The 27,084-nt window shown below is 35.9% G+C and overlaps 1 protein-coding gene across 4 annotated transcripts in view; it reads left to right on the top strand.

The window, feature by feature from the left end:
- TMEM260 (transmembrane protein 260) overlaps positions 1-27,084 on the top strand; it is a 58,204-nt gene that overhangs the window by 979 nt on the left and 30,141 nt on the right. For all 4 annotated transcript variants that reach the window (XM_074365474.1, XM_074365477.1, XM_074365475.1 and 1 more), the window contains exons 2-5: positions 4,215-4,246; positions 4,976-5,127; positions 23,645-23,822; positions 25,037-25,150. In XM_074365474.1, coding sequence (XP_074221575.1) covers positions 4,215-4,246; positions 4,976-5,127; positions 23,645-23,822; positions 25,037-25,150 — 476 coding nt within the window. The remainder of the gene's footprint in view (positions 1-4,214; positions 4,247-4,975; positions 5,128-23,644; positions 23,823-25,036; positions 25,151-27,084) is intronic.

The following is a 27,084-nucleotide window of genomic DNA, read 5'->3' as shown; positions in this document are numbered from 1 at the left end:
TATGTATTTGGGATGAGAGACAAGATTCAGGTTTTATTTTAGGATTTGTTTTGCTGCCAGATTTAGTGACCACCCAATAATGCCTACTAACTGATTTTGTCAGAATGGTGCTGTAACTTTGGGTAGTGAATCTGTAGACTGAAAAACACCGAGTGCACTAGTTACTGCATAACAAGATATCCCCAAATTTAGTGGCTTAGAACAACGAACATTCATTATCTCATGTTTTCTGTGGATCAGAGATCCTGATGCAGTGTAAGTGGGTGCCTTTAACTCATGACAAGGTTGCTGTCATGGTGTGAGCTGGGGCTTCAGTCCTCTCAAGGTTCAGCTTGGCAGGGATTAGCATCTAAGCCCCATCCACTTCTTGGCCAAATGGGTTTCCCTGTAAGCTGACTTCTGTCAAGAGAAAGAGATGGCACCCCTGCCTGACAACTCTGTCACTTTGTAACCTCATCTTGGAAATGACACACCACTGCCCTGTTTTATTCTTGGAAGTTAGTTTGTCCAGGCCACACTCAAGGGGAGAGGATTACACAGTGAGAATAGTAGGAGTTGGGATATGTTGAGGGCCATTTTCAAGGCTGCCTACCACATTGAGGATCCTTGATGTTCCTTTTACAGGTCATTACCTTTATTCTTTCAGGTCCTATTGCGCAAAAAGGAGCAATGTTTCATTAACATAGTGGGGAATAGAGTTACCATGTTGCCAAGGCTTATATTAAATGGTAGAAATAACTAGTGTGAGAGTTTTGACATTACTGAGATCATTACTCAGAACTGGGTAGTTCTGTACCTTTCAAAACAAAACAAAACAAAACAAAACATTGACGGTTATTTACCATGGTTGTTAGAGCCTGAAGGATGGGGTTGCAATGAATAACACTGAACACTTACTTTGTGCCAGGCACTGTTCCAAGTACTTTTTGTGAATTGTCATTTTAATTCTCCCAGCTACTACCTTGTGAGGTAGGTATTGTCAGTTTCTTTATTTTATAGATGACAAAACTAAGGTTAAGCTGTGTCCAGAATCACAGCTGGAAAGTAGGGGCAGTCAAGGAGAGAACCCAAGTAGGTTGACTTTAGAACATGCTCTATCAACTTGTGCTGTAAATTCTTTATTAAATCTGTCATCACATATTTAGTGATAAGGCCTACTTAAAATGTGTTGTTTTTGCCTTATTTTTATTAATGCTGTCTTCTATTTTTTCTCCCAAAATAAACACCTATTCACTTTGAGTTACCAGGCTTTTTGGGTGTTCTGACTTGTTTGGTTTGACACTAAATGGTGGTTGCTTCTAATATTTATATATTTTCCAAGTGTTGCCAGTAAAACTCGTATAATCACATCTTTGATAATTTTGTTTATATGTTGAATGTACTGTTCTCTTTGAATTTTGTGTTTATGGAATGTATTTTCTTACCAATAAATAGAACACATCTCAAAACCAACATAAAGCATGTATTCTTCTTCCTGATAAGTCTTAAATTATACTCCATAAATCTATCACATGTGGCCTTGCCAAAAATTATTTTGCGTTGCTTGATACACATAGTTGATTTATGGGCAGGAGCGCTACTGGTCCTTTAGAGGAAAGCGTAGGAATCTAGCCTTCACTTCTGTTTGGTATTTTGGGAAAAATAAATTTGCTTCTATGTGTTTATATATTTTTAAGATACTGTCTTGAACATACTTGATGTATGACAGTATAATTGTATAATTAATATAAAAAGTGTAGTACAGAGGGAGCTGGGTTTTGTAAAGATGAAGCATCTGCTGACAGCTCTGAGCTTGCCACCCATTTGTGACCCAAATGGAAAAGCTGTGGTTCTCAAATTTGCATGTACTTGAGAGTTGCCTGGGGAGCTTAGGCCCGATGCCAGAGGGTTTAGCATAGGGAGGTTTGTGGTATGGTCAAGGAATCTTCTTTTTTTAAAGGCATCCAGGTAATTCTGATGCAGGTTGTAGTAGGACTTACATTGGAGGAATCCCTCTTATAAAGAGTTGGGGGAAAGCCAGGACCCAGGAGGCTCTTTTTTTTTTTTTTCAACTATTTTCTTTTTATCATACTCAATTTTAAGAGTAGTGTCTCCCTTTAGCTTTTTATCAAGGATACATTCATAGACTTTGAATAGTAGCATTTTTTCTATTTAGATTTTAGTTGAACATTTGACACATGTTGGTGATAGAGGTTTGTCACATTCAGATTCATCTTTCTGCCAACAGAACTCCAGCAAAGAATAGCAGCACATTGACTTTTCAATGGTAAAAAGAAGTTAGAGAAAATAGGATGTTTTTCGTAATGTTAAATGTAATTCTAAATACATTTTAAATGGAGGAGAATGAATAGTGACCTCGCAAATTTGAACTTAACTGCTTCATCGTATCTACAGAAATACAAGAACAAAAAACTGATTAAAACCGTTTGGGATGGAAGACGTGATAGCAAACCCATTCTAGAGTAAAACTATAAAACAGTTTTGGTAACAGTAGTTACAAAGGAAACAGTTATTTTAAACATTTTTAAACCATAAATAATTTATATAAGCTACAAAAAGTACCTTTGGCTTGTAAGATGTTCTTGAATATCTGCAGAAAACTTTAAAGATGTCCTTCAGTAAGTGACTTAACTAAGCAGCATCTGTCTTTGGTGCCTTTGCGGGATTTCCATGGAGCAAGCGGTCATTCATCCTGAGAAGGGGCCATCTAAGTAGCAAGGATGACAACGTGATGGGTCTTTTCATCAACCTCCATGTGCAGGTTTTGAATGAGATTCTCTGTGTGGCAAGAGGAGGGAGAGGCGCTGATGTCTTGACAGTACCCTGAAATGGGTAGGATAATATGTTCAACTTAGTAGAAAAGACAAATGAAAACAACTAACAGAATATAAGGCAACCTAAGTGCTAAATAGGTTCGAGCGGGTTCTATGGAGGAGGAAGAAGTGATTAATTCTGATGGGACAGGATGGGGATGGGTATGTGTAAGGAAAGGTGTCACTGAGAAGGTTAAATTGAACCAGGGCTTGAAGGACTTATGAGGAGATGCTTGGTGAGAAAATGAGAGATGAGAAGTGCAAAGAGGACTGTTTCAGAAGAACAGCGGGTAGTCAGGTGTGACTAAGCTGAGCATAGGTTTCACGGACAAAAACCTTGGAAAGGGACCTCGAAGCCATGGAGGGCTGGCATGTCATGCTGAGGAATCAACTTTGTTCAGTCCGCAGAGAGCAGCTGTGGAGGATTTTTCGACTAAGGAAACAGTCTGACCTTTGGCGGGTGGGGGTGGCAGTAGTAAGTGACTTCAGTAGGCAGACGGATTGAAGTAGAAGATTGGTCAAACTTGCTACAGCCCAGGCCAGGGAGGGGAAAGGTCTGAACTGTGGCCAGGGCAGTAGAGATAAAGAGTATTGATATCCACTGAAGGATAGAAAATGGACATTAATACATTTACCAATAGATAATAGTAAATTTCATAAATCATCAGTTAATATTGATTCTTACATTGTACTGCATTAAGTTGTATAGGGATGAGAGCACAAAGCCTGTGCTTTGTTTTAACAAATAGGCACTGAATTACTACATCACAGTTTTAGAAATAATCGCTAATGATGAGGAATTATAAAGAACTATGTAAATGATGTGATGACTTAATGGTTTGAAAAAATGTACTGTGGTAGTCAGAACTTACCAAAATCACTTGGAGTTAATAAGCATTTGGCAGTTGTTTAGAGATATCCAATATAATCAATGTAGGCAAAGTATCCAAATGCCAGTTTGGGGCAGAATGGCACATTTTATAGACTGTTCAAGTCTCTGATGTCTGCACCTTTTACATGTCACAAAGTTGCATCATTACGGACAGTTCTGTACTTAATTCTCAAGGGGTAATACAGTATTTTACACTAATGTTCTGTAAGGGTTTTTATGTATTTGCAAGTGTATACAACTTTCAAGAGGGAAGATAAGCATTTTTAAAAACTAGGATTCACCTATATTTCCACTGACCAGTTATTAAAAACTATCAGAGATAGTTTGTTCAAGAAGACCTAAGGGAGAAAATATTCTGAGACTATTTCATGCTGTTAAATCTCTACAGATTTATAGTTTTATCCAGTCAAATTAATGCAAAACCCCAATGCAAGCATTTGGATTTTGAAAACTTCGGAGGAGTGTCATTTTCTAATAGTAATTATTGGTTTTACATTATTTTTTCACAGGGGAACTGATCACAGCCGCACATGAGCTTGGAGTAAGTATTAGTTTTATTGTTTAATCAATGCTCTCATTAACAGTTTTAGGAATTAAGAAAGTTTAATTAAGCATGGAGTAAAGTAGATTAATTTATTTTCAAACCCCAGTTTTTAGTAACTTATAAGTACCGTACGTGACAATTTACTTTAAGTTTTAAATCCAATTAAACTAAATTATAAAGCAAAGCCTTTACTATATATACAGTAGCTGGCTTATTATCACCCCAAATTTTGTATAAGCTATGGAGAATGAAATAAATCGGGTTAACAGTTTTAATAAGTTTATTATTTAATAAACTTTATTATGGTGCATGATCGCTTTAGGCAAGACCTTAGGACTGTCAGCATGGTGGTAATCCGATAGCAGTGTGGTCTTTCAACTTTCTAACCAGTACGATATTTCAGAACCTGCCTTTTTTCAATAGCCTTTTAAATGACCCTAATGTACTGTGAACCCAGAGAACAAACTGCTTAAGAACTGACAATGAAATATGTCACCCTTTCTCTAGGTGACACACCATGTGATAGACGCTGTCAAATCCACTAAAGAAAATATTTATTTGTATTGGCACAAGAGGATTACAATAGAAAAACCACTATTCAAACATTTAGTCATTGTCTCTTAATCTTTATACTTGCCCGAGAAAAGGGCTACTTTTCAATTAAAGCCAGTGTGACTCTTCCTTTACTAGATGAAAATCTTCTAACTGTTGCTAATTTTCCCTTAGGTTGCCCATCCTCCTGGCTATCCTTTGTTCACTCTGGTGGCTAAACTGGCAATTATACTGTTTCCTTTTGGTTCAGTTGCCTACCGAGTCAATCTTCTGTGTGGCTTATTTGGAGCAGTAGCTGCATCACTCCTTTTTTTCACCGTTTTCAGGTAAAGTAGTTGATTAATTAAAATTAATTTTGACTAATTGGAGATGGAGTTTTCTTATGACTGAAGTACATACGTTAAAAAAAAAAGAATTTTGTTGCTTGAATGGTTTCCCTCATCACTCCTGTGATTTCACTTTCTTAATTTACAGTAATTTCATATGCATTTGACCCCTCAAATGATTACACAGTTGGTTCTGCTTCATACAATGGAGAGAGGGTGTCACCAGTTCATTATCACAATTCTCTGGTTAGGCAGAACTAATAAGGTTTGTCATTTTATGAAGATGCAGATGGGCCAGTTTAATTCAACAACATGAAGTTCATCTTTTAGTAAATGGTAAATATCATTTAATTACTCACAGTATTGCTGATGGGCAGCTGCCTGTCAGGTCCAGAGCTAATAACTAATTATATTGTATTCTAAATATGCACATGTTGTATATGTTTTGAAATGAGGCTATTAACTAAGGAAATCAGTTTGGGCTGTGGTTTTAGTAAGGTTTCAGTTTGTTCCTTTATAGCTATAGGGAAGATAGGCAAGTTAGACCCCACTTGCTTTATGATGGAAGGCTTTCCTAGTTTGGAAGCCTACCCTGCTTTTAAAAAAATGGGTCATTAGTTTGGGATATTGGTAAACTCATTTGTCTTTGTTTGGGTCCTTTAATATTAACTTAGCCTAACCTATGCCTAAACGGATTAGAGTGAAAAAATACAAATTATACTTCCTGCAAAGGGAAAACCAAGTTAAAACATTCCTTTCAAAAACTATTGCAGATTTTATTATAAAAACAAATAATTTTGTATGTAAATATCATATAATTTGAACAAACAATTTCAGATGTCATTTTTAGAGACTGATGTTTCTATTTACGCTTGTCAGATTACTGCCCTTCTACTAAATTCTTTCTAAATTGTCTTTTGATTATTTGTAGAAAGGTAAAAGTTAACATAATTATGACTAAAGCTTACTTTTAAATCTACTTGTGGAAAGCTTTCAAATTCAAATGTTTTAATTGTTGATCATTTACTGAATTTTTATCTATATCATTTAATCTGTTTTTATTTCAGTGTTACAGTTTTCAGTGATAGCCAAATCTTCAAGTACACAATGTTTAAAATAATATTTCTACTTGGACTGATTAGTATTATGAATGCTTTCTTTTCCTAAGTGATTAGAATAATCATTATTAGAATTGTTTCTTCCAATCCTTTATAATTAAGGCTCTGTTATTTCCGTTGAGAGAAAAACTCATCTTTTTTCATTTTCAAGTATCTAGGTTGAAATTTAGAACTTACCTGTTCTGTATTAAATGTATGAGTCACTAATTTTCACAAGGCATTTAAGACAAAGGTATTTTAAAGAAAACTAATACTTGTATTTATTTTGCTAGTTCATCTGTATTTTAGATTATTTCTACAATGTATGCATATATTTAAATGCTGTAGTTCTTATACATAGCTCTTAAGTAAAGTGATTTGTTTTCTAAAACTTTTCCATGTTTTTCAGTATATTAATTGTTGGTGCCCTTCCACGTAAAAACCACTGTAAAAATCAAATATAAAAATCTTTATCTTTTCAGAAGCCAAATAGTTTGCATCCAGCAATTTTCCTTTAAGTTGTCCACATTTTAAAATAGCTTTTTATTAATTATGCTTGATTATAATGGGCTTTAGATTAGCACACAAGCCAGTGACTCTTTTCTTTTAACATACAGTCTTAGTGATAAATACATGTACTTGCTGACATATGTTTTAAATAAAAAACTCTTAATACGTCTAAACTGGATATTTGCGTGGTTTTAGGAATCTGGGACTCTGGAAAAGTTGCTTTCTTTCCAGAAAGGGACTTGATAGCATTATCTCTTACATGCATTTTAATATGGAAATACATCATTATTTTGAACACAAATAATTGACAAGGTACACGTCCTTTGGGAACAACCTAGTTCAAGTGGCAAATCTGTTTTGTCAAACAATAGCCACCCTTCAGGAAAGAGCAAGCCATCTCTATGGTAATAGGACTAACAGTAGCCTATTGATCGAGTGGAAGAAGACATTATACAATGTCAGCTGGCTTGTTACAATTTCATTTGTCGTATGACCTGAACTTAACCTTTAAAACCTTTCTTCTGTGAATATAAACCCAACAGCAGGATGCGGTTTTTGTGCAGCCATTACAGTGACAGCTTTTTCCCAGTCCCCGTGTACAGTAAATGTATTCCTTTACAGGTGGACTCCCTCACCAGAACTCGTTTAGGAGACATTTCACCACTTTATTCATTTACCAGCCAAGTCATCACTCCATTTTGTTGTTGAATATTGAAGGGTTTTTATCCAGGAAACAGTTGTATTCTTTCTTCCCTCCCATCACTTAAGAGAACATTACTGTACATCGAGGATTAGTGCTGACTGGTGTGCCGGAAATTAATTCTTTTAACGGGTTTAGGTTTTTTTCAGGTAATTGTTCACATGGCATTCACTATATTTAGCTCTTGGGGTGGACATAAAGACCTTCTGTACCTTTTAAACAAAGATTGTATTTCAAAAGCAAATTTCTGTTTAAATATGTTGATGTAAAAAGCTCCATTTTTTTCAGTAAACATGACTTAGATTGAAAGAACAATTTATTCGTTGCTTCCAATTACTATGTAATTTTTGCTTTTCTTGCATCTTTCTCCTGCTTTTAAAAGCCTTTAAGATGTCATTAACACTGTATTTTTTGTCAGTCTTTCCTAATGGTTGGCAAGAACTCTTTTCTGTTTGCTTTGCTCTGATGTAGAAAGCATATGAGTAAAACTGCACATTGAAAGCTGTGTCACTGTAGTTTATTAAATTAAAAATAGTAAGAATGTGGCAGTTGTTTCTACATGTATTTATTTGAGTATTGTCCCCTTCAGGGGTATTCTAAAGCATGCATTATGTTAAGGGAGTTTAATACATTTCGTTTATAGGAAACAGTGTTTGTTTTATTAATGTTGTACATCTGTGCATTTAAGACTGGAACTGAGATTTTCTCTTTTAAGGCCATTAAAGTAAATGATTTTGCAGTTTGATAGGATGATATTTAAAGTGTCTTATTTGAAATTCACAAATATTAATATAAAAATTTTAAAGTCATAGGTACTGTAAATCACTAATATGAACATCATTTCGCATTACTTAGTACTTGAATTTCAGACTTATTTTCTAGGAAACATCAAGCTAGGTCCTATATACTTAGTAAGGAAGGAGTACTGAAATCACTGCATTAACATCACTGTGCTTACATGGTGTCACTGAAAGGGAATGCAGTCTATTGATAGCATCATATAAAAATTCTTTACCTAGGGGAACATTTAAATCGCTTATGATCTCAGGTGAGGTTATATCTGTATCGTGTGTATGTCAGTAGTTATGGGGCAGGGAATATATTCACAACAGGCTTGAGAGTCAGCATAGGCTTTTCAAACTAAACTATTAAGGGCCAAATGGAACTAGAGAAGAATTCATTTAGCAATATTTGTTGCACACTCATGAATCAAAAGTAAAATTCTTATAATCAAAATTCAGTGCTTATTTTAAAGAAAGACAAAGTCACTAATTATTAAATAAGCAGTTTTTCAAGTATTTTTCCTAAACGGCACTGTTAGGAAACTTGCATTAAAAAACTTTCTAACACCATTAACATTGTACAATAAGTCAGATCTCAATGTCAAGCAGGTTCCCTGGAATATACGACTATTAATAATAATTAAAAGTATCTTGAAACTATGCCTGCTTACTGCAAAGGACTTACAGCCAATTTCAGTAAAATTTAAATATCTCCTGGTAGATTATTTTGTGCCAGTATTTTATTTATGGGGCATTTTATTTTTTATAAGTTATACATTTCTAAACATTCTGCCGCTGCTAAAGATTAATTTGATGAAACTTTTGGAACAGGAATACTTGAGTCTGAACACTGTGTCTGCTATTCTTAGAGCCTCAGCTAAGATTCCATTCAATAAAGAACTGAAAATTAAAATGCCATACCTTAGAGAATGTAGAATCTCCTGCTTAAGGGACATTTGGATTTTCCAGCTCAAAGAGTATTTTAGATTATTGCCAGAGAGAATAATGCGAAGCTCTCCCTAATTTCAGAGGTAACTATGCCTAAGTAACAAATAGTCACCAAGTTTTTGTAGTTGAAGAAGAATGGAAAGTACTGGAGCATTAATTTCCATTCAGGAGAATATCTGGCTTGATCCCTAGTTAATTGATCATATATTTCTCTCATACTTGTATTAAAATTGCATTGACTCAGACGGGTTAAGCATATTAAGAGCTCAGTTCATTTGCATTTTCTTATAAGCAGAGGGACATATTAGGCTCAAATAGTGGCACTTCATTTCGAAGGGGAAAAAAAAGCAGGGCAAAAACTCTTTTTTTAAGACTGTAGAGTCTTTTCTGACAGCTAGTCAGAGTTAGAATTAGTTCAAGGAAATGTTAATAATGCACTGCCTGGACTAATCCCTTTGATATCACCAGGTATCCTCCTGTTCATGGGTTAATTGCTTTAAAAGCGAAGGCAATATTCTGAGCGGTGGGCCGCTTCACCTTTTCACAGCTGTTACCATTGAGTGACAACTAAATCCCATGTGTAAGATGAGGAAGAGCTCAATCTCCAATTGGGAGAAAATTTATGTAAACCACAATCCCTTCAGAATGTGCGGAAGTCATAGACTTTCTTGATTTACTCTGCTTTTCCCAGAAAGCTCTATTGTTCACTTTCCTAAGTCCCATCAACCCTTTGTAGCAGAATATCACAGCGGCAGCAGATAGCTTGAAATATATAAATGCTATCATAGCTCTGATTAATAGCAGTGCTTATGAGTCAAGTCTGATAACAGTGCAGCTCTCCACTCAATTTCAGATACTGCTAATGGAATCTGTCTTCTCCAATTGTAATATGAGAAGGCCTAATTTGCCATGGAGCTTGGAGCTGTCACCAGTAGGGGATTGTGGGGTCAGATGGGAGCTGCCAGGTTTTTGCCCTGCAGCTTGTATCTCTCACTTTGAATAGAGCAGCCCCCTGCCTGCCAGTTAGCTGATAGGCCGCCGTGGGGTTTATGCCACTGTATACAATGGGAAAGGGCTACATAGGCTGACTTTATAATTGTGAAGCTAGCTCATATTTCCACAGCTACTGTGCTGCATAATTTCTAATAAGTGGTTTTAACAAATGTCAGATTATGAAAAGTTTCCTCAATTACAAAAACTTATAAAACATTTAAATTGCTAAATCTGTTTCCTGCGGAGATTTTGCCACTGGAACTAGTCATCAGTCATTATGGATATAATAATAAATGCATATATTTCTTAAAGTTACAAATAAAATTACAAATCATAACTCATACAGATTTGCTGCTTTAAAAAGCCATAAAAAATAGAAAACAGTCTTAACGAATTCAAATATTAAGATATACTCCATAATTTTGCATAATAAGACTACTTTATATTAAATCTCTATTGTTTAGTAAGTTGGTTAGTGTTACTGATGAAAGTAGTTTAATCCCCTCATTCTGTTGATTTTAGTTATTTGGATCTTTTAAGTTTACTTCATTACCTTTAGTATCTTAACATTTTAAAAATTAAGCAGCATCTTCTAAGTTTTCAGTTAAAAAGGACTTTGAGAATAATATGCTGGAATAGGCTTTGAACCAGTTTCAGTTTTGCTGTTGAAATACAAAATACACTATCGAGATTGAGTGATAAGCTAATCTTGAGGCCTTGTGTGTTTTTAAACATTTCAAGCAAAACTGACAAAAATCTGTAATTTGGGAGTTATTTTAAGTGAGGTTGTGCCTTAAGAAGATATTGCCTCCCGTTGTGCAAGTTATTTGGAAAACTATGGAAACTTGGTAAAATGTAAAGCAAATGATGGTGATTCCTTTAATGCTCCATTCAGCGTTTTTATTTTAGATATTCAGATATAAGTTGATGAGTTAAAATGAACTGTGCTAAGCCTTGAATAGCTTCGTCATCTATTGGTTAGTGCATACATTTAAATTCTAATGGAAATTGTGTGATTATATTTTATTTAGGAAATTATTCGTAATCTTACTCCCTTCATTTAACTTGTGCTTTTTTCCTTTTTGAAGGCTTTTCCATTTTCTCCCTAATTTTAGTTAGTGGCTTTAAATCAAGAATGATACTTTGTACTTTTCCTTTCAGTGTACTGTTAGTTGATATTTACGTAGCTGAAAATTCAGGGTAGAACGGTTTTTTTCTTTTTGGTAGAATCCCATGAAATAGAACAGGCCTTGGTAGGATTTTACCTGGAGTGAAAGTAAATTTTTATAAAATATGGGGAAAGGAGCTTATTTGCAAGTTTATTAAAGATGGAAATATTTCACATTGTTTTAGGTGCAGTGGTGGTGGCTTCGGAGATAGAACTTTAATATACTACTATGTCCTAAATTACTGATTTATGTTCATTAGATCTAAGCTTGAAAATGACAAGAAAAGATTTAGATTCTACTGCTTTCCGCATGCCCACTGACTATAATTTGCCCACAGAGTACTTGGCACATATTAGATGCTCAAGACATGTTTACTGAGTATTGAGTGAACTGCCACTGGATGAGAGAGGTTTGACTGAAAACTGAAACTGAAAACCTTCTTCTCAGTGGCTCAGCTTCCCAGTTTGATCATCTCTGGGTACACTGAAGAGAGGAATATATGGGTGTTGACTTTGTGAATGGGAGCAAGAAGGTAACATTTATGTAATCTTCATGAACAAGACCCAAAAGATAAGAACTTGGGAGGATGGGGGTGGTAGATTTGCCATTCATGGTATCCTGCTTTGCCATATGTCGTCTTTGTGACCCATTGCCTTTTTTTAAGTCATCAATATGGGTTGACACTAATAGTACTTTATTTCACAAACATGCTCAGATGCTGCATTTGGCCTTTCTACTTGATTCTACTTACTTCAAGTAGGAGTTTTCAATATAGAAGGAGGGTAGTGTTCCCTCCATGTTGGGTTCTTTGCATACAAGTAACACTGAAGACAAATACATTCATGAATTTTATGAGGCACGTCAAATGTGTGTTCTGAAAGAATTTCAGGTTTCTGTTATTTGCCTTTTGATTGAGGGTTAGACAAACATGTGACTACACATGAAAATCAAATACCGTGTAGCAGAAAGAAAAATATACCTTATCATCAATAGCAAACTTGTGTCAATGGTGCAAATTGTAACCTCCTGGTTTATCCATTGTGTCAACAGATGAATAGTATTCCATCAGTGAGAAAACTACTGCACAGTCGGTACCTTTCTTAGGAATCTTCTCTGGGTCTCATAGAAGTCTGAGCCTCACATTTTTAGGATGCTCTTAAAAGCATCACATATTCCTTACCCTAGCGGAAAATTTCCAGCACTTGCATTTTCTGGATGAAATTTTACATACTTGACTACCTTTCCCATACTCTCTCTCATACTCCTGGTATGTCTTTCTTCATTGACTGACCACTGTGCTCTCCTGGAATGTGAACTATGTGGTTTTAGTTTTAGCCTGAATAAAAAGCAATTAGGAGTTTATTTACTGCAAATGTACTGCAAAATATATTTTATATATAACATTTATATAATATATGTATTTATATAAAATAAAACATACTTCAATGACATTTAGATTATTAGCTATTTTGGATCATCTTATCATTACCTTGTTCTGTTAGTGTGAGACCTTGAAAATTAAGCATGACTCTAATAGTGTAAAAGCATGGTTTTGATTGTTAGTATCGACATGCGACTGTCTTTTGCAATACAGGGGTTGTGTTATTAAAATTTCATGGTGGTGGTGTATGAAGTGTGTGTGCTTCATGTAGCCTCACAAGATGTGATCTTTCCACCAGTCAGGTTAGATTCTAAAAATATGTATTTCACTTGAAGAAATGTCTCCCTTGACCTCCTTCTATGAGGCTCTTAAGAGAATTAGATTGAGAATAGAAACATTTTTTTCTGGTATTATATTTAAATCACATAAGGTGTTCTTAAGTTAAAGTAGAAATAGTTGAGAGTATATAGCAATTTATAAGTGAGTTTTGGTGAAAACAATTGTCACTTTATTAACAACCTCATTTGAATTTATTTTTTTCTCCAGTTAACTATTAGTGTGGTTGAAGTTGGTTCATCAATTTCTGTAGAAAAAAATACATGTTTTAATTTTAATGAGCTAATTTTAAGATGTCACCTTGGCATGTTAAGTGTAAATAAATTTAATTCCTTCATTGCTTTTTTTAAAAAAATAAAAATTATGTAAGCATATTTATTCAGAAGAATGAAGTGAAAATGGAAAGTAGGACTCCTTGATTGCCAAAGAAAACATAACGATGTTTTTGATTATGTCATTTTTCTTTGAAAAAAAATCATCGGACTTAGTCTCCAGGTAGATGACAACTGTTTCGTCTTATTTGAGAGGTACTTAACGTTTATACTCCATCTGTGCATTTCACTTTATGGATGATACCAAACGGCTTGTTTTGTGGGCTCAGGACAACAATTTCGTTTAAAACTCATGTTTAAATCACAATATCAAATTAGATATTCCTTCCATGTATTTTTAAAAGAAATATTGCTTAGCCAGAAATTTAGACTACCAATTCATTTACTAGTATTTATGCACAGTGTTTCACTCTACGTACAAAATCTAACTCTGCCAAAAAAAATTACAAATATATGTTGTATACTTCTCAAAAAAAAAAAAAATTTGAGAGTGTAGAGTGTGAGGGAGGTTAGAATTATTCCCCAAAAGAGTTAGATTACAACTAACTTGTCTAATAACCCACTTTGGGGAGCCCTTCATTGAGGGGGATCATAATTAGTCAAACTCATTAGGCAACAAAGGCCCCGGCAATCAAAACAGATGATGGATTATTCGGAGGCTTTAGGAATTCAGTAGATTCAGAGGATTCATAGAACTCATACCTTTTTTAAAAGCTGATAGACAGATAATAACAGTGCTTGCTACTCATCTCATTTGCTTAGCAAGTTTAAGACCAGTTTCACCTTCAGACATATTTGTCAGTGTGATTTTTGCAGCATCACTTAGATAAGTCTTTTGCACATCTGATGTCTTTTTCTATCTCAAATTCTCATTGGCTTATTGATATGAAAGGTTCATCTATATTTGGTTTGGAAAGATAGAAAATGGAAACTTTGAGGTATTTTGTTTGAAATTTCACAAAAGTTTGAGAAAATGTAATGGACTTCCCTTACACATCAGTGTGCTTTTGTTTTTGTCTTGGGAGGAGTTTATTAGGTTTACTTATTTAATTTATTTACTTTTTAATGGAGGTACTGGGGATTGAACCCAGGACCTCGTGCATGCTAAGCATGCACTTTGCCACTGAGCTATACCCTCCCCTCCTCTTTACACATCAGTGTGTTAAAGGCAGTATGAGTAACTGAACCTTCTGTATTTTATTTCCCTTTGAAATATTTATGTTATAGACAGGGAATAAATCAAGTAATATGAAAAAAAGCTTTTTAAATAAATTATTATTTCTATGCTCTTGCCAAAAGAATATGTTTAAACACTTGACCTAAAGAACGATGACGTAATTATTCCTTAGTTTCTGAAAGACACATCCATATGGACATTACTTTATTTCTAAAAAATCAGTGTAACAAAATCAAAGTGAATCCTTTAATTTTTCCCTTAATCTCACTTGTTCCTAAAACATCACTTCTATAACAGTAAAGGACAGCAATGATAAAGGACACGGTTCTTAAATGAAAAAAATTTCCCCCGATACCAAAACATCTTTTCTTTCCATTTTTTGCAATGAAAAAAATGTCTAAATAATAGCATAAGTAATTTTATAAAGCATTATTTGGAAATGATTGTACTTAGGTTGAGGTAATTAGAAACCATTGCTATTTGGGTATTTGAAGAGCATTAAAAGCTCATGATGAAGTATGTCTGAAATTAAGTTAGGTTTTGGAAACATTTAGTTTTCAAAAAATCAAATAGCTTTTCTAGGGACACACACATATATGTAAAGTGAAATATACTTTTAATTTTAAAAATGTGCTAATATGCTGACATGGCTGTCTAGTGGTATCAGTAGTCCAAAAATAATTCTATTGGCTTTGAAATACTTTATGTAGAGGGTTTTAAGTTCCTCAAATCTGGTTTCCTTACTATGTTTTAATTAGGGTACAATTAAAATATTCTATTCTTCAGAATTGTATTTACTTAGAAATACCAAAAAAAAAAAAAGAAACCCTACCTATTCAGTACTCATTTAATACATTTAATTTAATGAGAATCTGGAGAAGGGGCAACTATCCTCGTCTTAGTGAAAGTGCTTTAGGGAAAACTTCTTGGAAAAGTAATGCCTGTGCTGAGTTGTAAACCAGTAGGAGTGGCCAAGTGAAGGCGAAACAGTGTTCCAGATACAAGGAACCCAGAGGTGGAGGAGAAACAGCTTGTAAGCACAGAGACTGACAAGGCATTTAGTGTTGGTGGAACACAGTTCCAGGTGGGTTATATCAAAAATGAAGCGACAGATGGGCTGAGACCAGATCATGAAAATCTTTGTCATGATGGGGAGCTTGTAATATGTTTTACAATTAGAAAGGAATCACTGAAGGGTTGGAGGCAGGAAAGTACAAGATCAGATATGTTTTCAATCCCGCACTCTGGTGGTGGTGATGGAGCTGGGACTGGAGACAGGCAGCGCACAAGCTGTTGTACTGGTGTGAGCTGAAGTAGGGCGATGGTGGCCTGTATGGAGAGAGGAGCATGAGTTTTAAAGATGTTGATGAAGTAAAATCAGCATGACATGATATGTATGACAGGGAGAGGATTTCCGATGACTTTCTAGGTCTCTTAGGTAACTAGATGAGGTAGATAGTAGATCTCACTAAGACGGAGAAGACGGGAGCAGGAATTATTCTAGGGAAGAGGATGAGAAATTAACTTGCACAGCCTGAGTTCTGATGGGACATCCAGAGTTGGAGTGACTTTGTGGTAAGGGCACAACAGTAAGTTGGGGATAACACAGGTTGGAAACCAAGGGAGAGGCAGTGCTAGAGACGGGTTTGGTTTCTTTAGTTGGGAGCTGGCAGGTGAACAGTTGAGATTGTGAATAAAAGTCACCCAGGCAAAGCAGAGTGAGAACAGTTTCCTGAGAATGAAACCTTGGGAAACACTTTAAAGGAGTTGAGTGCAAGAAGAGGAGCCATTTGGAGAAAACACAGAAAGCAGAGCCAGAGCCATAGAAGGAAAACCAGAGGATGTGAGATCCAGACCTCAGGTCAGTAGAGCATGGCTGGGAGAGTGTTGGCACAGCAGAAAGGTCCCCGCAGCGTATCCTGTTTGGCAGTTAGATGGTCACTGGGGACCCAGCGAGAGCAGTTTCAGTCCAGTGCTAGAGTAAGAACAGAGGGCGGAGGCCGCAAGTGTGGACAGTGTGAGGCCAGTCCTGAGCCTCACCGGTACCCAGAAACTTGCCTTCATGAAAGCATCCTCAACATCAGCTTGCTCTTGAGTCATTTATCTCTGTCTCAGTCAGGAGAAAGGAAGCATGCTCAGATTACGCAATAGACCTTGAACAGTATGAGACTGCCTGCCTACAGAGTGTGAACTGGAGACCTTCTCCAGAGTCTTCAGAAACTCCTCATCTTCATTGGTGCTGACATCATCCTTTGACCTGTCAGCCGGTCCCAGACTCGGCTGCTTGTGTACCCTCATGGAGGGGTCACATCTCCTAGGTAGCCTGCACGTGATGTTGTGGCACTGGGCCACACATCTGTCTTCCTACATTGTGCTCACCCGGCAGGCTTAATGTATGGTGTACTGCTTGTCTTTCGGGACAAATGCTTAATTTTAATGACTCTCTTATGATTTTTGAGAACAGATTTTCCATCACAGGCTCCTTTCAACAGTAGGGTCCAGTTTTGCTTTCCTTCAGCAGTTTGCTGTTCCCTTTCCCAGCCCATTTCCCACTCCCTGCCTGACTTGAGCTTTCAGTTCGCACCTTTCCTCAATGCCCCCTCCACTTGTCTTCCTTCCATTTAACTGAGACCTCGATCCTTTAGCTTGTCCTTTCACCTCCTCCGTCAGCCCCCTGCTGACTATACTTCCTTCCCCATCCAGTGTAGACCCTGTGGTTCATTACTTAGTAACCTCTCCCTCTTGTCCTTCAGTCCTACCTACCTAACCCCAACCCCGGCCAGCCTTCCCAGACCCAGCTTACGCTGCGGCAGACCTTTCCACGGCCCCACAAACCGAGGCTGCCGCCCGGTGTCCACAACCCCTGCATCTTTAACGGAGCGTTTATTGCTGCCTACAAGGCCTTGTTCTGTATCCCTCCGCAGCTTGAGGAGTTTTCCCACAACAGATGTTTCAGATTATCTCTGCTTTTCTTAATCCACTGGTTGGTGCATGTGACATAGTCAGTAAATGTTGATTGATTCCGAATCTTAGCATAAAGCAAACTTTTAAAGGCAGTGTGTTCAAACATGTGAGTTTTAAGGGACATTCACAGTTTGATTTCTAAAAGGCTGTTGGAATCAAAGTAATTCTTACAGGCTTAGCCTATATACATAATTTTATGGAAAACATAAATATTAAAACAATGAGACCTCCAAAATGTTTTATATACTTTGTATAGTTGTACACATAACTTTCTGTTCTTAGGCATGCTAATGTCTCTTCTGTGTTCCACAAAGCTCAGCATTTATTTTCAGAATTTCCTCACATGGTTTTTCTTGAAAATTTAATAGAAATAATAAAGAGGGAAGGCAGGTTGTTTTAGTCAGGATTCTTGGTTGCAAGCAATTGACTTTGGCTGTGTTTAGCAGGAAAGAAACATATTGAAAATAAGTTGGGCAGAACCCCACAACTCAATAATAAAGTGACAAATAACCCAATTTTTAAAAAATGGGTGAAGGATCTGAATAGACATTTCCCCAGCGAAGATATACAAATGGCCAATAAGCACTTGAAAAGATGTTCAGCATCACCAGTCAGTAGGGAAATGCAAATCAAAATCTCAGTGAGAAACCAATTCACACCTACTAGGGTGGCTGGAATTAAAAAGTTAGATAACAGGTTGTTCACCAGGTTGTGGAGAAATTGGAGCCCTCATCCCCTGCTGGCAGGAGTGTAAAATTGTGAAGTCACTTTGGAAAACAGTCTAGGAGTTCCTCAAACAATTAAACAGGGTTGCCATAGGATTCAGCAGTTCCATTCGTAGGTATGTACCCAAGAGAAGTGAAAACACATGTCCACAAAAAAGCTTGTACACAAATATTTATAGAAGCACTATTCATAGTAGCCAAAAGGTGGACACAATCCAGATGTCCATCAGTGGAAGAATGAATGAGCAAAATGTGGTATATCCCTACAGTAGAGCATTACTTTAGCCATAAAAAGGAATGAAATACTGATGCATACTACCAGTTGGATGAACCTTGAAAACATTGTACTAAAAGAAGCCAGTCACAGAAGTCCACATATATGATTCCACTTATATGAAAGCCCAGAAGAGGGAAATTCACAGACAGAAAGTAGATTAGTGGTTGCTTAAACCTGGCCATGAGATTAGGGTTGGGGACAGCTAGGGAGACAGTTAAAGGGGATAGGGTTTCTTTTTTGAGGTGTTGAAAATGTTACAACATTGACTGTGGTGATGGTTGCATGTATCTGTAAATATGCTAAAAACCTTTAATTATACACTTTAAATGGGTAAATTGTATACTATATGAATTATATCTCAATACAGCTATTATTTACAAAAGGAAACATTCAAATCTAGAACTGGAAAAAAAAAAAAGGAAAGGAAGTTGGAGAGCTAGCAGAATTTCTAGGAGGGCTGGATTACCAGGCTCTGAGCCTGAAATGTTCAGAGTCCTAGGCAGTGTGAGCTAGTGAAACCACCGCTGCTCCCATCTCTGGGCACCAGACCCTCCCGGCTGACACCACCCACACTGACCTGCATTCTGAACATTGCCCATGAAAAGGCTGCCTTCGTCGTCTGTGGAAATGATGCACAGATCCCAACAGCCATGTCTGAGTCTGTCTCCATCCCTGCTTCTTTGCCTCATGAATTTCTAGTTCAAAGAATGGAGCAGGTGATTCTGACAGGTCATATGTCCATGCTCTAGCTGCAAGGGAGGCCAGAAAAGTATCTCTTTATTTTCGGTGTGTATCGTAAGAGGGGGCTGTGCTCATAAACTGTGTATCTCTTAAGCAGAGGAAGGGATTTTAGATGTTGAGCAGCAAAACCAAAACGAAGAGAAAAAAGATCCACTACCCTTTTGTCTTCAGTTCATATTCCTGTAGACTGAGCTGATTTCTAAGCAAGTTCATTTGAGATGCTAAAAAGATCAAGATTATAGGTTTGATATCCATTACTGGTTTATAATCAGTTACCTTCTCTTCTATAACCTTACTCAGCAGTTTCACAAACTATTTCTCTGATACCAAGAAAAATCAGGTGAAAGAGTATATGGATTATTCATTGTAAAACCATCCTGACCTTGGCAGAGCGGTGGTTTGGGGCAGAAGTGAGGGTGGGGAAAATTCAGATTATAGACTTTACTGATGCAGGATTAGTCTTCAATAAAATGCTAATGTATATAACTATCTCTAATAGTTTAAGATGACTGGATAAATTTTATCATTAAAGTTGATCATTTTACCTTACTCTCTTCAATTTCCAAAACCTTATGAAATATTTGAAAAGGCAGTTAACATAGTGCATAATTCCAATAATTAATGTCAATAATGCAGACACTTCAGAATGTCTTCCTGAGCATAATAATGTGTTAAAAATCATTGTAGATTAGTGAATTTTGAGTTTTCTTCCTGAGGATTTGTACATTTCAGGACTTTTCTTCTCAGTTCTTTTTAATTAACTGTTTGGTGGTTTTAAACTTTGACTAATTGGCCCTTCAAAAAAAGAAGTTAAAACCAGCCTTGAGAGGTTTGAGTACAATTGAAGTTGGTAATGTGTTGTTTTGGTAAAACATAGAAATAAACACAATTCTAATAACTGACAATATTTTTGTTCTAGTCTTCACTGAAGTAGGTACATATTTAACTAAATAAAAGTACAACGTATCATTAATATGGAATAAATTATTTGATTTTAAACTAAAATAACCATCTTTTACCCCATAATGTTATGTCACTAAATAATTCCAATCCTATTTCTGCCACTTACTTACCATAGGACCTTGGAAAAATTACTTGGCCTCCCTGGGCCTCAGTTTCTTCACTTGAAAAAAGGAGACAAATCACATCAACTCATAGGGTTATTGTGAAAATTAAATGAATTAATATAAGGAAAGCACTTAGAACAATACCTGAAACACAGCTGGCAAAAAACTCAATAAATGTTAGGAAATTATCTCTGTAATATATTGATTTATTTTTTAATTTTTATTTTGACATAATTTCAGACTTATAGGAAAGTGGCAAGAGTAGTCCCCTCTTTATCCTTTACCCAGGTTCCCCAAATGTCAATACTTTACCACATTTGTTTTATTCTTGACTTGGTGTGTATGTACCTATTGTTTTGTTTTTTAACCATTTAAGAATAAGCTGCAGTCATGGTACCCTTTTACCCTTGAATGCCTCTATGTTTCTTAAAAACAAGAACATTGTTTACACATCCATATGCAGATCTCACAATCAGGAAATTATCAATGTTGCAACACTGTTATCTAATCTTCAGGCTTGATTCAATTTTTCCAATTTTCCCAAATAATATACTTTTGGTAGAAGAAAATCATAGATCATGTCTTTTATTCTATTGTAACATCCCTTTAGTCTCTTTAATCTGAAACAGCCCTCGTGAGCTCTTTTGTTTTGTTTTGTTTTGTTTTTGATACATACAGGCCAGTTATTTTGTAGACTGTCCTTTAATTTGAGTTTGTCTTTCCTGTTGCTTAACTTCAACTAATGCATTTTTGGCAGGAATAACATAGAAATGATGCTGTATTCTTTTCATTGGAATGGATCAGGAAGCATTTGATGTTTGTCTGTCCCATTACTGGGCTGTTAACTTTGGTCATGTGGTTAAGATTATGTCTGACAGGTTTGCCACTGTAAACTTACCATTATTTTCCTTTGTAATTAATCTATTTTCAGGGTAGTACCTTTAGACTATTGTACATATTTTCTGTTGCCATAAATCTTTTACCCACTAGTTTGGTATCCATTGATTATTACTATAATGGTCACCAAATGGTGATTTCTAATTCCATCATTCCGTCTACAGTTATTAGTTGACTTTGTATGGACTTTCCCTTTTCATTCATTTATTTATATCACGAGATTCATAGATTGTTATATATTCGTTAGGTTACAGTCTATTACTATAATTATCTTGATGCTCAAGTGATCCCCAGTTTGGCTAGCTGGAGCCCTTTGAGCTGGCTCTCCTATGTCCTTTTACCATGTCCTTGTTTCAGCGTTTTCTTGCTTTCTGGCACAGGTTGCTTCAGATCCATTTTGTACTTGAGCTGCCCCAGCCCTGGAATCAGCCATTTCTCTCCAAGGATGCTAATTCATGTTTAAGGAGAGGAAGGAATCTTGTATCTTATGCTGACTTTCCAAAGTCATATTGACAGATGAAACTTAGAAGTTCTTTTAAAATGTTACTAATACTTTAAGATTAATTCATTTTCTCATTTGCTGAGTTCTTTTCTGCTCTTGGGGCTAGATGCTTCCAATCTAAGTGGAATTTAACTCCAGTTCGTATTTCCAAAGCAATGTCAAAATAATTCTTACAATTAAACGCTATAGATGTTCTGAGGTGGGCTGGAAACGGGAATTAAAGAGAAATTTGAGGAAAGGGTAGCATTTGAATGAATAGAAAGGAGCAGGGAGGACATTAATTCAGGGATATAGCATGAGCAGAGGTATGGAGCAAGGAATAGGCATGTCTCATTAGGGAGTTTTGAGGAGCTTTACTCGTGGGGGTGGGACTCATGTTGGTAATTAGTGGCGAGGAAGGGTCCAGTTTATTGGAAGCCTGGATTCCAGGCTGACTCATTCTGAATTTCTCCTACAGCCAATGAAGAGTTCATAAGTTTGGGGTCTAGGTAATTAAAGAGTATGTTTTAGAAGGTTTAATCTGATGTTTTATTGTAGAAGGATTGGAAAACAGAAGACAAGTTAGGAAGCTATTGAAACAATTGAGTCTAAGGCAGTAGGAATACAAATCAAAAGGAATCTGGAAAGGAATTTGGAAGGAAGAAATACTTCAGGGTGTTGAATTAGGACAACTGGGAGAATGGGGGACTCTGAAAGAAACAGGAAGCTGATGATTTTTATTAGAGAAAGAAAACAGAAAATTTGGAAAGAGAAACTCAAAGAAAAACAGATTTGGTAATACTGAGATTTTTATTTTAGCTTTTTTTATTCTATTAAGGTTGATTAAAAGCCATACAATTACTCCATAATTTTTATACAAAACAATACAGTTAAAATGTAATGACCTGGGCCATATAATATCATAATTATTAGATTCAGGAATGCTTGTTGAATTTTGTAACACTTTTTAGAAATAGATATTCAGTAATAGCTTTAATTTTTATAGTTTCAGATTTACAGTGAAATGGGAAGTTGTTTTGGTTTGACATGCCCTATCCACTTTACCAGTCTCAGGTCATATCTCTGAATTGAGATCCAGATTCCTGATTTGAAATATGTGGCTCTTGTTGGCATTTGAGGGCAAGGAATTTGTTTCTAAGTGTAGCATTTGATTCTTTTTGTGTTATTAAAATTCACATTCCCATCCTTCTCTTTAAAAAAATATATCATTTTTAACTTCTACTTTGTGTAAAGAAGAAACTAAGAACTCAGCTTACGAGATCTTAAAATCACCAAGTATCGTGACCAAGACATACTTTGCCACGTGTTGGGTAGATAAATGTGGAAAGTGCCTAGATCCCACTGGAATTTGACACAACATTGTAAAATGACTATAACTCAATAAAAAAATGTTTTAAAAAATTTTAAAAAATAGCTCTTTGCAGCTGAAAAAAAAAAAGAAAGTACCTAGATCCAAACATTCCACAAGAAGTGAGAATGAGTGATCCTGAACAGATATTCTGCCATTTCATTAATTTTTACAATTAAACATATTTCCATCTTAACCAGACCATCATTATCATCCTTCCTCATGGATATAATGAGAAAAATGACACAGGTTTGTTATCTCTCTAGCTAATGTCTCTTCAGGCTTTCTGAACTGGCTTGAATCCTAAAGGTTACGTCTGAGAACTAAACCTCATTCAATCCATAGGATACCAAGCAGGTTTGTTCATGTGTTTGTTAATAGGTTGATATATGGGCTTCGTAATTAAAATCTGTTGAGAGGAATTATTACATGAAGTGATGTATTAACCATCTAATGTATTGGGATGGTGCTGGGCGACTGTCATAATTTCTGCTGCTACAGTTTATAAAAAGGAAAATAAAGTCGGTTCTTTTTGTTGGGAAAGAAGATTTCATGTTATCTATATTTGCAGGCTTTCTGGCTCATGTGCTGGAGGAATCCTTGCTGCGGGGGTGTTTTCATTTTCTCGTCTAACATGGCAGTGGTCCATTGCAGCAGAGGTTTTTAGCTTAAACAATCTGTTTGTGGGGCTGCTTATGGCTCTTACTGTACATTTTGAGGAGGCAGCAACTGCACAAGAAAGATCAAAGGTAACCTATTTTGATCAAAGTGAAATCACTTTTTGTTTTAATTTTTAGGCAGATGCTGTATTTCTTTTTAACTTTGGTTTCGATACTGCTTATCTATTCTGATTACTGTCAAAGTAATCTAGGCGTGCTGAGGGAGAAAATATTCTCAGTTCTTTTACTCTGAACCATAAGATCCTTTATAAAACATGGGAATTTTTTTTCCCTCAGAGTTCAAAAGTGTTTTGGAAAAAGAGGGGATTCTGAAATCCCCTTTGAATCCTATGGGACACATAGGCTTCTTGGTTAATTCCACCATCATTTGTGCATGTGCGTGTGTGTGTGTGTGTGTATGTGTGTGTGTGTGTGTGTGATTACATGATGCCAAGCTCCAGATCAACCACCTTAAATTATTTACCATTATGGTAGGTACATTGACTTATTCCCTAATTGTAAAAGAGATCAAATTTGTACTTCTCTTCAAACGAGAAGGAGAGTATCAAATGTAAAATGAAGTGGTTCCAGAGAGATTACAGTGAATTCTAAAGCCAACGCTGTCATCAAAGTAATTTGAAGTGTGAAGGAACCCTGTCTTCTAAGGGCTTACAGTCTACACATTGAAGAGTGCCAGATCATCCTAGTAGACAGGCAGCCCTGTGTCATTAAAGAATTCAGAAACAAAAGAACATGAGAGTTTATCTGTGATTTCCATAAACAAACCTTTGGTGCTTTCAGAGTTTAGTTTTTGTTTAAAATAAACTTTTTTTCTGATTTTGAAAATAACATATGTTCAAAAAGAGCAAAAAGGCCTCCCATAGATAACCAGGTTTCTAAATAAAAGGTGTTATATTTGATTTATTTAATTTAATAGGAGACGACGTGAAATGGAATCAATTGCTGAGCTTCAGTTATGGATTTCACTCGAATGAGAATTACACAACATCCTGTTACCCTTAGGACCTGTCATCATATAGGACTGTCTAAAACTTAGTTTGAAGACAGTAGTTTAAAGTCAGACTGCGATGACTTGATGAGAATGAAAAAATACTAATAAAAAATAATGATGATAGATATTAATGACTGTTAAAGCGTGACTGCATCGAAGAGGTTGATGCTAACCTGACCTATCATACAAATGCTTATTAGTTTTAACATAAAGAATAGCTTTTTACTGTTGTGCTTACTTACAGTTCTAGGTGAATTTTTAACTTGGATTTTTTTCTTTTATTTATTTCCAGGTATCTAAAATTGGTGCTTTCTGCTGTGGCCTTAGCTTATGTAATCAGCACACAATAGTGCTCTATGTTTTGTGCATAGTACCATGGATTCTCTTTCAACTTTTAAAAGAAAAGGTAGGTTTTTGAGTACAAATGAAAATTCATAATATTTTATTTAAGCTCAATATGACATTTATGGCATCAGAAAACATGGGGCTTTATTTTATTTATTTACTTATTTATTTATTTTTCTTTTTGAGGGGGGTGGTAATTAGGTTTATTTATTTATTTTAAGGGAGGCAGTGGGGATTGAACCCAGGACCTTGTGCCTGCTAAGTGTGCATTGTACCACTAAGCTATACCCTCCCCCCTATTTATTTTAGTTTTATATAAAGCATAAATAACTGTTGGCCCTAACAACACTGACTGAAAAAAAAAGGATTTACAAAAATTATGCAGTATTGATTGCAGTGGCATCTGGCTTGTTTCCTAATTTTCTTCCTGATTCTGAACCACACCTTGATGAAAAAGGGTTAACAGGACTTAAAACAACAATAGCAAACTTCCTTGTTTCATTATACATTCTAAGACAAAGGATAGGATATTAATTCTAGTTCACTCATCTACCTGTTTGTTGAGTGCCTGCCCTGTCCAGATGCTGCTCTGGGTGCTGGAGATTCAGCTCCCAGCAAAACAGACACCATCGCTGCCCCTGTGAAATAAATAACAAAATCTCTGGTGAGTAACAGCCCTGTTTTCTCAGAACAGATTTCCCTAGACTTAGAAATGATTTAGTTTCTTCTTTCCCTGAAAGGAAAAATGATTATACATTTCAATGGCCATATAGGGCAATATAGGGAAACTACTTGGTTAGGCAGTGGGAAATGTGGGCAGGCAGAAGAGCTGAGCCCCTGCAAAGACAGGAGCTCTGTCTTCTGTCAGGCTCTCCCCAGAGGTTACAACAGTCTGTACACAATACCTGTGCTCAGGTCATTGTACTTATTTTATTGTTTTTTTGTTTGTTTGCTAACTACACCTCAGCCACATTTATTTATCGTTTCATTATTTGTCACTTATACCAAGCTATCATCAGAATTATGTTAGAAAAAGCACACATAATACTATTAGTATCTAGAAATAGGAAAATAATTACACCAAAGCTTTAGTTAATTGTATTTACTATCTTTGAGTACATTTTCTTTCTTGGCTTCTTCGCAGCAAAGCAATAGGGTAATGTGGAGGTTATAAAATTCTTATTCTGTGATAAAAATAAATAAATAAAAAGGAAACAGTTGACAGGAAAGATAAACTATTTCATGGAACTGAATTCTGTTAAGTCAGTCATGTAAGACTTCATGTAAGGAATATGAAACTGCATAGTTGTCTTTAAAAATGGTTTTATAGAGTACCCAGAAAGTTCTTTATATTTTTTTATTATATAAGCCCTGGATAAAACATGGAGATATAACTTTAATAAGCATAACTCACAACATTGTAAACTGACTATACTTCAAATATATATATGTAAAACAAAACAAAACAAAGTATAACTCAGTGAAGATTTTTCTGTGGAATACAAATGTGAGGAGACCCAAATATTTCTCTTGTCAATTGATGGGTGAATGGACACCCTGATATCAGTCATCTTAGCCAGGCTCCTTTTTTTCCCAGTCTTCATTTCTCTTTTTCCCCCTAGCTTTATGGAGATCTAGTTGACATGTAAGATTGTGAAAGTTTAAAGTATACAACATGATAATTTGATATGTGTATGTATTGCAAAATAATTACCATGATAAAATTAGTTAACACCTCCACCATCTCACATAATTACATTTGTGTGTGTGTGTGTGTGTGTGTTGAGAACTTTTTAAGATCTACTGTCTTAGCATCTTTCAGCTATAAAATACAGTATTGTTAACTATAGTCACCATTCTGTACATCATATCCCCAGAACTTACTTATCTTATAACTGCCAGTTTGTACACTTTGACCACCTTCACCCATTTCCATCATCCACCCTCCTCCACCTCTGACAACCAGCACTCTACTCTCAGTTTCTATGAGTTCAG

The sequence above is a fragment of the Camelus bactrianus genome, chromosome 6, assembly GCF_048773025.1.
Source record: "Camelus bactrianus isolate YW-2024 breed Bactrian camel chromosome 6, ASM4877302v1, whole genome shotgun sequence".
In the NCBI taxonomy this organism is placed as follows: Eukaryota; Metazoa; Chordata; class Mammalia; order Artiodactyla; family Camelidae; genus Camelus; species Camelus bactrianus.
This window is presented reverse-complemented; position numbering and strand designations above follow the sequence as displayed.